Here is a 10,944-nt window from a genome sequence, read left to right as displayed (position 1 = left end):
GCCCTTTTACCCGTCTGTAAAACAACTGCCCTTTTACCCGTCTGTAAAACAACTGCCCTTTTACCCGTCTGTAAAACAACTGCCCTCTCCAGAACACGAATACACCATTTACTACATGGTGGAAGAGATGCAAAATGCCCTCCTCTCCTCTCCTCTCCTTTCCATGCCAGAAGGAAGGCGTTCACTTCCAAAGTCTCCTGAACTTGAACACAGTATTTTGCGTTTAACAAATATGTTTATAAATCCATGTCGTTACAAACCTGCATCTCCACTAGCTAAAGAGTGCTGTGTTGCGCACCTGAAAATAGCTGATCTACAAGCTCTCAACGCATCACAGTGCAACACGTTGTGAGTTTATAGATCTGCTATTTTCGTCCAAAAGTACTCCTCTTAGGGGATTTCAGCCCCTGCCTCTCTCTAACACTGCACGTCCCTGGTGATGGCGCCCCCTAGCTGCAGGTCCCTGGTGAAATGACACATGGTGTATGCAAGAATGCATTTCAGGGCATAGAAGACACTTTTTTATTACTATGGTGCTGATAACCTTTGACCCAAATCTATTAATAAAAACACTTCCAACTAGAAAAAAGTGTGGAAAAAGTGTTATTTATTTTTTCATTTATATTTTCTTTGAGGAAATTGTCAATATATTTAGTCATAGTTTTGTTCATCATAGCTTAGTTTTTATTTCGTTTTTACATACTTTATTTAGATTCTTTATTTTTGTCAAATATTACTCATTTGTTGAGGAAATTGTCAATATATTTCGTCATAGTTTTAATCATCATAGTTTAGTTTTTAATTTTCGTCCGTGGAAAAAATGGTGGATGAACGTTTTTCACCAGAGTTTCAGTCGACAAAGAAAGAAGTCACTAGAAGCAGAAGTCTCACTCCTGATTGTAATATATTAATAGTAATAGTATATCTGTCTGCTTAACCCATTCTGACCGGGCACCCATTTTGGTGTTGGCATCATGTTATGCTTTAGCTATTGAAAAATAGCAGATCTACAAGCTCATATCGCGCCACCGAGTGGCGCGATACGAGCTTGTAGGTCTGCTATTTTTGAAAAATCGAAGAACGACTGACATTTTTCTAGAATCTGATCTCAGGTCAGAATGGATTAATCAGACCAGTGTGTGTCCAGTGGAAACCTCGTATGAATCTGATCTCAGGTCAGAATGGGTTAATTATGTTTGTGATGCATGTTGCAGGAGAGGTTGTCATCCAGATGCTAGTGCCTTGCTCAAGGACGTTGAGGTTAGTATCATCACGTAATCATGGATGACAAAGGACCTAAAAAAAGAAAAACGACTCATTCAAAATCTAAAACAAATATCACGACTGGATCTCAGACATGACTGGATCAGATCTCTTTTATTCATCCATAAAGTCTTAATATAATGAGCAGTGAAACGGAGAGAAGAGAGCTCTACTAATCAATGAACACAAACCTATGATGTTCAGGTCTTAGGATCGTTATAATAAACTGTTCTACATACTGTACTGCCAACCAGATGACATATCCCAGACCTTTTATAGGAGGTGTTTCTGAACGTTTATTTCTATTAGAAACACGAGTTTGATCAAAATCACTGAAATCGTTGTCAGACTGAGAACTTGGTGTTGAACTATGTTGACTGGTCTTACACTTCACCACAGGTAAAGGTAAGACGTTCTTTATTTAAATGCTGACAACGTTTCGATCTGTTTTGATCTTCATCAGGTCATGTCTGGTCTTACACTGCCATCTAGTGACCAAATATATTACTGAAATCACTTCAGTCAGCCTGGAAGAGAGCTACAATGATCTTTGACAGCAGTGGATCCCAATCTTTTTCAACCTCGGCGACCCCCAGATTGACATGCATTAGTCTACGGACCCCCAGATTGACATGCATTAGTCTACGGACCCCCATTTAATGTAATTTATATCTGGGACCCCCAATTTATATTGTAAAATCAATGTTATAATTAAACTTGAGTGTACAAATTGGTACACTGAGTTACAGACCCATAAGGGTCCATTTGCTTCCTAATTATCATTCAGCTGGGGACCCCCTGGAACTCCCTCAGGTACCCCTGGGGGTCCCCGTGTAAAGTAACTACGTACATTTACATGTACTCAGTGGAGTATTTCTTTACTTAAGTCTATTCTACTACATCTCAGATCCGAATATTGTACTTTTACTCCACTACAATTATTTTAAAACCTTACTAGTTAGTTTGAAAACCTTACTAGTTACTTTGAAAACCTTACTAGTTAGTTTGCGACGCATTCTGAGCTTGTAGATTGGCTATTTTCAAAATACTTTCTTTTATTTGAAACCTTTAAATGGTACATTCTGCAGATAAATACTTTAATATGTAAATGTAAAACTTTTCATTGCTTTTTTTTTTTTTTTTAAATAAAACATTGTTCAGAAAATAAATTCTCAAAATAATATAAGCCGACAGTTGTTCCACCTGATTATCCAGACGTTTTGAATGATCTCAACATTTATTAAGACACATTATTCTCTCCTTAGTTTATTTTCTCAAATAAACAGTACAGTAGTACACATTGACCTCATGGCCAGATTATCAGGAATATCAAGAATCACTTGGAAATAGCCTTCAAACCATTTTAAAGTAAAGATTTAAATGATTTGTATGCTTTTAATGTCGTCTCTTTTGTGGCTTTTGGACCCTTTGTAAAAGAGATCATTGATCTCAATGCTACTAACCTGGTAAAAGAATATAGATCATTGATTGGTGGGGACGTAACGACTACAAATAACACCTGGACCTCTTTGGTGGGGACGTAACAACTACAAATAACACCTGGACCTCTTTGGTGGGGACGTAACGACTACAAATAACACCTGGACCTCTTTGGTGGGGACGTAACAACTACAAATAAGGTAAGAAAGCCTTCTAGCGTGGAATTCTCCTTTAAGTGAAACCACCCCAATTACGAAGGCACACACAAGGATAAAGGAGAAGCAAAATAGACAAAGTATGAAATACCAGGCTCAGTAACCACTAAATACCTTAACCCATTCACCGCTAGAACTGAGGCAGATTCTACAACCCAAAAAAAAGGCTTCTAAATCCTGACATACGTTTTCTGGAAAAACTTCAAATATTTATTCAGAAATTACAAAAATGTGATGTTGCTACATACTGTACATGGCAACAATAACACCAGGAGTTCCCGTCCATCAGGAATGGGTTAATTTAATTAGGATGGTTTATAAAAAGAGTGACAACAGTGTGTGTAATTTTCAGTGCTTGTGAGTGAGAGCAACTCCACAAGAGAACGGCCTTAACGGACGTAGCAGAAGCTCGAAGGCAGGTAAATGGAGTAATGGAGTAAATACAGTAATGGAGGTACAGTAATGTAAGGTACAGTAATGGACTCGAATGTAAACACAGCAGACGATCAAATTCCAAATCCAAAAGATGGACAACCTGATCCCAACACGCTGCGTCGTCTTATCGTACAAAATAAATTACTTCACGTATGGAATGGTTTTCCTGTTCAGAACTCGTCGTGCTTGTTCAGCGCTTCGCCGTAGTCTGTGGCCTGGCTCCCGACGAACAGGTCGAACTTGTTCAGGATTTCCTCTTTGCTGAGCTTCCCATCCTGAGAAAAGCAATTGGGTTGTTTTACAAGAAGTCACAGTTTGCTCACAAAGTGCCCTCAAGGTGACATGACAGCGAGACGTAAGCAGCGTTGATTTAGTCGACTAAAACTAAGACGAAAAATGTCCGTCGACTACCTTTTTTTCACTGAGGAAAACTACATGGAAACTAAAGCTATGACGACTAAAACTAAGACTAAATATACTGACGATTTCGTCAACAAATAAAAACTAGACTAAAATGTTAGGAAGGGACTAGTGGACAACAGATCCAGTATAAGTCATTTATAGTTGCTAATTTCAGCCAAGTGAAAAAGACAGTCATTGCGACGGCATCAAGGCCCGCCGAAATACATTACAACACTGGATGTAAAGGATGACATTCATGAGGAAACACTGGTATGAAAAACTCAGCTCCACTGGTTTATTTGACTCAACGTTTCCATCCCTTAGTTTAGGATCTTCTTCAGGAATAACTATTTTTTCCTCTTGCCCTAATATTTTTTTATCCCACGATTTTGTAACCCATTTTTCACCCCTGTGTCAATCATCTAATGTGATCCGCCAACCTAGTCCCCATATATGGGGGACAAAGGGAGACCAACCTAGTCCCCATATATGGGGGACAAGGGGAGAGCAACGGACTTGAACTCATGCTCCCTTCATGCCTGAGTGTCCAAGTTGCTCCTTTACACCTGACAGGGGGGGAGTTTCCCTGGTTGGACGTATAGCGCGTGGAAGGAACACGTTATTCCGACCAGTTCCTTTCCCCTCCATCAGGCGCCCCGGCTGGCCAGGGGGAGGCAGTTTAGTGCATGTTTTTTGTGAGGGTACCTACCCTAGGGGACACGGGGAGAACATGCAAACTCCACACAGAAAGGCCCTTTCGCCAACCCCCGCCTACGGGTATGGGCACTGATGACGCGGAGGAGGAAACACGCCGCCAGCGTCCCTAGCGGACATCGAACCCAGGACCTTCTAGCTGTGAGGCGACAGCACTATACCAACTGTGCCACCGTGCCCCTTATGTTTTCCCCTTGTCCAGCAACTGGGCTAGAGTGGAGGTGCGACGCTCCCTTTCCTCCGTAAGGACGACGGTCCTACCTTGTCGGCGTCTGACTCGCTGACCAGGTGCTTGGCCTCCGACAGGGCGTGGTCGTAGTTGTTGGGCAGGATCCAGTCCTTGGTCTCGTCCAGGTCCATCTTCCCGTCCTTATCTTTGTCCCGGAACTCGTTGAACTGATCGCGCTCCGCCGTCACCCACGCTGGCTCACCGCCGTCCTCCTCCTCACCCTTGTACATGTCTCCTACAGGACAGAAAGAAATATTACTACATGTTAACCCATTCTGACCCCAGATCAGATTCATACGAGGTTTCCACTGGACACACACTGGTCTGATTGACCCATTCTGACCTGAGATCAGATTCTAAAAATGTCAGTCGTTCTTCGATTTTTCAAAAATAGCAGACCTGCAAGCTCGTAGCGTGCCACTCGGTGGCGTGCGACGAGCTTGTAGATCTGCTATTTTTTCAACAGCTAAAGCATAACATGATGCTAACACCAACATGGGTTGACGTTTAGAATGGGTTAAATAAATATTATTACATGTCTCCTAAAGGACAGAAATATCACTACATGTTAAATAAATATTATTACATGTCTCCTACAGGACAGAAATATCACTACATAAATTTACTCACTGATGTACTCTTCATTGAATAATTTACTCACCGATGTACTCTTCATTAAATAATTGACTCACCGATGTACTCTTCCAGGTCAATGAAACCGTCCAGGTTCTTGTCAAGTTCTTCCATGGTTTCCTATTTGAATAAAAACAGCATTAAGAATAAGAAGTATAACAAATGAAGTTAAAAAATAACTTTGTGATCCTCGTCTAAAGTTTATTTAAGTCTTTGAGGTGTACTTCATTGTGACAGTGTTGTTTTGGTCGACTAAAACTAAGACGAAAAATGTTCGTTGACTACCTTTTTTCACTGACAAACTAAATGGAAAAACTAAATAGAAACAACGCGTCGCACTGCAACGCGTTGTTTCTATTTAGTTTTTCCATTTAGTTTGTCAGTGAAAAAAGGTAGTCAACGAACATTTTTCGTGAGCTTGTAGATCGGCTATTTTCAGCAAGTGAAAAAAAAAAAACAGTCATTACGATGGCATCAAGGCCCGCCAAAACTAAATCAACTAGATTTAGTCGACTAAATTCTTATGATATTTAGTCGACTAAAACTAGACTAACATTCCGGGTGACTAAAATTAAATGAAAACTATTAAAAAGACTGAAGACTAAAGACTGAAGACTAAAGACTAAGGACACAATACCTGCACCACGGTGTGCTTCATGTGGTCGAAGTCTTCGGGGTGGAGGAAGGCGGTGAATTCCTCGCGGTCGGCGTCGTTGTCGGCGTTCTTGTCGGCTGCTTTGAAGCGGTTCTCGTCGCGCGCCATCTGCTTCTTATAGTCGTAGCCTTCCTCTTCTGTTGGGTTCTCTGGGAAGGGAAGGGATATTAGTTTAGATCTGCTTCTTATAGTCGTAGCCTTCCTCTTCTGTTGGGTTCTCTGGGAAGGGAAGGGAAGGGATATTAGTTTAGATCTGCTTCTTATAGTCGTAGCCTTCCTCTTCTGTTGGGTTCTCTGGGAAGGGAAGGGATATTAGTTTAGATCTGCTTCTTATAGTCGTAGCCTTCCTCTTCTGTTGGGTTCTCTGGGAAGGGAAGGGATATTAGTTTAGATCTGCTTCTTATAGTCGTAGCCTTCCTCTTCTGTTGGGTTCTCTGGGAAGGGAAGGGATATTAGTTTAGATCTGCTTCTTATAGTCGTAGCCTTCCTCTTCTGTTGGGTTCTCTGGGAAGGGAAGGGATATTAGTTTAGATCTGCTTCTTATAGTCGTAGCCTTCCTCTTCTGTTGGGTTCTCTGGGAAGGGAAGGGAAGGGATATTAGTTTAGATCTGCTTCTTATAGTCGTAGCCTTCCTCTTCTGTTGGGTTCTCTGGGAAGGGAAGGGAAGGGATATTAGTTTAGATCTGCTTCTTATAGTCGTAGCCTTCCTCTTCTGTTGGGTTCTCTGGGAAGGGAAGGGATATTAGTTTAGATCTGCTTCTTATAGTCGTAGCCTTCCTCTTCTGTTGGGTTCTCTGGGAAGGGAAGGGATATTAGTTTAGATCTGCTTCTTATAGTCGTAGCCTTCCTCTTCTGTTGGGTTCTCTGGGAAGGGAAGGGATATTAGTTTAGATCTGCTTCTTATAGTCGTAGCCTTCCTCTTCTGTTGGGTTCTCTGGGAAGGGAAGGGAAGGGATATTAGTTTAGATCTGCTTCTTATAGTCGTAGCCTTCCTCTTCTGTTGGGTTCTCTGGGAAGGGAAGGGAAGGGATATTAGTTTAGATCTGCTTCTTATAGTCGTAGCCTTCCTCTTCTGTTGGGTTCTCTGGGAAGGGAAGGGATATTAGTTTAGATCTGCTTCTTATAGTCGTAGCCTTCCTCTTCTGTTGGGTTCTCTGGGAAGGGAAGGGATATTAGTTTAGATCTGCTTCTTATAGTCGTAGCCTTCCTCTTCTGTTGGGTTCTCTGGGAAGGGAAGGGATATTAGTTTAGATCTGCTTCTTATAGTCGTAGCCTTCCTCTTCTGTTGGGTTCTCTGGGAAGGGAAGGGATATTAGTTTAGATCTGCTTCTTATAGTCGTAGCCTTCCTCTTCTGTTGGGTTCTCTGGGAAGGGAAGGGATATTAGTTTAGATCTGCTTCTTATAGTCGTAGCCTTCCTCTTCTGTTGGGTTCTCTGGGAAGGGAAGGGATATTAGTTTAGATCTGCTTCTTATAGTCGTAGCCTTCCTCTTCTGTTGGGTTCTCTGGGAAGGGAAGGGATATTAGTTTAGATCTGCTTCTTATAGTCGTAGCCTTCCTCTTCTGTTGGGTTCTCTGGGAAGGGAAGGGAAGGGATATTAGTTTAGATCTGCTTCTTATACTCGTAGCCTTCTTCTTTTTTTTTTAATATATTTTTTATCCCACGATTTTGTAACCCATTTTTCACCCCTATGCCAATCATCTACTGTGATCCTGGGCTCTACACACCCTCCGCCAACCTGGGGAGAGCAACGGACTTGAACTCATGCTTCCTTCATGCCTGAGTGTCCAAGTTGCTCCTTTACACCTGACAGGGGGGAGTTTCCCTGGTTGGACGTAGCGTAGCGCGTGGAAGGAACACGTTATTCCAACCAGTTCCTTTCCCCTCCATCAGGCGCCCCAGCTGGCCAGGGGGAGGCAGTTTAGAGACCAGGATTACTGCATGTTTTTGTGAGGGTACCTACCCTAGGGGACACGGGGAGAACATGTGAGGGTACCTAGGGGACACGGGGAGAACATGTGAGGGTACCTACCCTAGGGGACACGGGGAGAACATGCAAACTCCACACAGAAAGGCCCTTTCGCCAACCCCGCCTTCGGGTATGGGCCCTGATGACGCGGAGGAGGAAACACGCCGCCAGCGCCCACAGCGTCCCGAGCGGGAATCGAACCCAGGACCTTCTAGCTGTGAGGCGACAGCACTACCAACTGTGCCACCGTGCCCCTCGTAGCCTTCTTCTTACCTAAATAGGTGCCGTAGGTGACGTTCTTTACTCTTACCTAAATAGGTGCCGTAGGTGCCGTTCTTTACTCTTACCTAAATAGGTGCCGTAGGTGACGTTCTTGTACTCGTCCCAGGAGATGATGTCGTCTCCGTTGGCGTCGTAGTCCTTCCACTGGCGGTCCACGTTGTCGTAGATGTATTTCTTCTGGGCTTTCTTGATCCACTCGTTGAGCTCGGCCTCCGTCACCAAGCCGTCCTTGTCTTCATCGATTCTGTCTACGATGATGCTGTGAAGAGAAGGAACATGGATGAAGATATGAGCATGTTTCTATTCTGTCTACGATGATGCTGTGAAGAGAAGGAACATAGATGAAGATATGAGCATGTTTCTATTCTGTCTACGATGATGCTGTGAAGAGAAGGAACATAGATGAAGATATGAGCGTGTTTCTATTGTCTACGATGATGCTGTGAAGAGAAGGAACATAGATGAAGATATGAGCGTGTTTCTATTGTCTACGATGATGCTGTGAAGAGAAGGAACATAGATGAAGATATGTTTCTATTGTCTACGATGATGACGCAGGGCAGATTGAAAGAGGATAATTCAAGCTTGGCCTAGAGCAATGGAGGGTATTGCAACTCTAGATTCATCCCATTATTTAAAACAATCTAGAGTTGCAAATTACGGCTAAACCAAAGCTAACGTTGCATAGCCTAAAATATCACATGACCTGTTTTTGATCGTTGTGATGATAAGGGAACCCCGGAAGGTATAAAGAGTTCCTTTCTCTCTCTCTCTCTCTCTCTCTCTCTCTCTCGTGTCTGTCTGCCTTCATTACAGAAAGTGGATTTATCCTTGAATTACAAAAGAGAAGGACTAATGAGCTCAACTCACCCCAGCCTGCGCTGGCTCTCATCTGGCGGGAGCTGGTCGAAGGTCTTGGCCTCCTCTTCGCCCAGGAAGGCATCGTGGTCGTATTCGTGGTCTTCGTCGTTGTGCTCGTGGCTGCTCAGAGCCTTCTCGTGGTGAATGCGACTGCCCTTGGTGGGTTTACTGGTGGCGTAAACCACACAGAGGGCGTAGCAGCACATCAGCACCGGTCTGGACAGCTTCATTCTGGAGGAGGAAAGGCCAGAGGAAAACGATACGTTCACAACTTCCTGTAATACTTAATACTTATTGATTCAGTGATATATCGATCATTGTCAATATCGAATCGCCATGTTCAGAATCAATTTTTCCCCCTGATATTGATGTATTTATTGTCTCCACCAGGCCGAAGGCACGGGGAGAGAGAGTATGTTTTATTGTCTCCACCAGGTCGAAGGCACGGGGAGAGAGAGTATGTTTTATTGTCTCCACCAGGCTGAAGGCATGGGGAGAGAGTATGTTTTATTGTCTCCACCAGGTCGAAGGCACGGGGAGAGAGAGTATGTTTTATTGTCTCCACCAGGCCGAAGGCATGGGGAGAGAGTATGTTTTATTGTCTCCGCCAGGCCGAAGGCATGGGGAGAGAGAGTATGGTTTGTTTTACTAGGCTGAGGAATATATCCCACCCTTTTCACACTGGCCTGTTATAGGTGGATTTTTGCAAAACACATTTTTGGAACCAAATGCCTCGAATCATCCAATTGCCATCCAATGAATAAGAAGAAATGGCACCCTTTTCACATTGGCCACCAGGAGGCACTTTACTCTAGTTTATTGTTTCATGTCAGAAAGTACTGACTGATCTGTGGCTGCACTGAATGAACTGTTCATGGTCTATAATGTTTAACATTGTTTAAATGTCGACGTCAGGCCTAAATGGGTTTGCCTGCATGTGTGAGTTGTCTACAACATAATACAATCTGTTTATGCATATGGTTATGTCTCCACAACTAATTAACTTGAACTCGTGCAAAAGCATTAAGAAATCGATATTAAAGTTGCTCCTACTCCATTTTGCTTTAACATTCTGATTTATTGTATGTGCCAGAGAAATGTTGTGAATGTAAACTTCTTCTTTGCATACATCGTGCAGCAATTAAGTGCATCGTTATATATCAAATTGTAGCCTAGACTACTGTAATGCTACTGAGAGACAGTGGTGCTGCTGAATAATTAACTAACTATAGCCTAATTGATACTGATGATCTGGTTAATTATGGCTATTATAAAACATTGTCCAGTGATTGACTTTTTTTTAAAATACTGAACTAATAATATAATGGGTCTCTGCAGTGATTTGTCAGTTAAACACTTCATTCTCATTGATTGATTGATTGATTGAAATATGTATTAACAGTTTGCAGAATTACAGTAACATTTCAAGCACAACTCAATACAAAGACTGTCAACTGTGAGTGGGCGACCCAATTATAAAGCATTACACTTGTTTACAAGAGGGTCCACCATGTTCAATTCATCAAAAACAAAACAACAGCGACATCTTAAACAACCATTTATGGTCACATTATCCAGGCTACTGTCTGAGACTGATCAATATATAGGAATCATGATCTATTAATAATTCAACTACTTAATGTCAGAAGCTATAGCTATAGACGTTCCTTATCACGAGTGAATTAATTAACCAACCTGTTTGATGTGATGCTGCAATTGGAAGAGAAAGAAGAATAATAAAACACACGCACTGTGACGCACGCACACACCCACAGAACGATGCACAATATGATGATGATGATAAATAAACACACAGCTTCTTCTTTTTCTTTTATGTTAGATCACA

At 42.4% G+C, this 10,944-nt stretch overlaps 1 protein-coding gene across 1 annotated transcript; it reads right to left on the bottom strand.

The window, feature by feature from the left end:
- Positions 1–3,333: 3,333 nt before the first annotated feature.
- Positions 3,334–10,944, bottom strand: LOC308310811 (calumenin-A-like). The gene is made up of 7 exons (XM_080757248.1): positions 10,794–10,944; positions 9,108–9,329; positions 8,303–8,496; positions 5,969–6,135; positions 5,391–5,451; positions 4,731–4,933; positions 3,334–3,628 (listed from the first exon to the last, which is right to left on the bottom strand). Exons 2-7 carry the CDS (start codon positions 9,326–9,328, stop codon positions 3,524–3,526), a joined length of 951 nt encoding a protein of 316 aa, XP_080613374.1. The 5' UTR covers position 9,329; positions 10,794–10,944; the 3' UTR covers positions 3,334–3,523.

The sequence above is a fragment of the Protomyctophum bolini genome (genome assembly GCF_963924005.1).
Source record: "Protomyctophum bolini genome assembly, chromosome: 23".
NCBI classification, from domain to species: Eukaryota; Metazoa; Chordata; class Actinopteri; order Myctophiformes; family Myctophidae; genus Protomyctophum; species Protomyctophum bolini.
This window is presented reverse-complemented; position numbering and strand designations above follow the sequence as displayed.

Excerpts from the sequence above, each read along its gene's own strand:
- LOC308310811 (XM_080757248.1), bottom strand. The coding sequence starts at position 9,328 with ATGAAGCTGTCCAGACCGGTGCTGATGTGCTGCTACGCCCTCTGTGTG. Across the intron at positions 6,136-8,302 it reads CACCTACGGCACCTATTTAG|AGAACCCAACAGAAGAGGAA; the intron begins GTAAGAGTAAAG and ends TTCCCTTCCCAG. Across the intron at positions 3,629-4,730 it reads GCGAGTCAGACGCCGACAAG|GATGGGAAGCTCAGCAAAGA; the intron begins GTAGGACCGTCG and ends TGCTTTTCTCAG.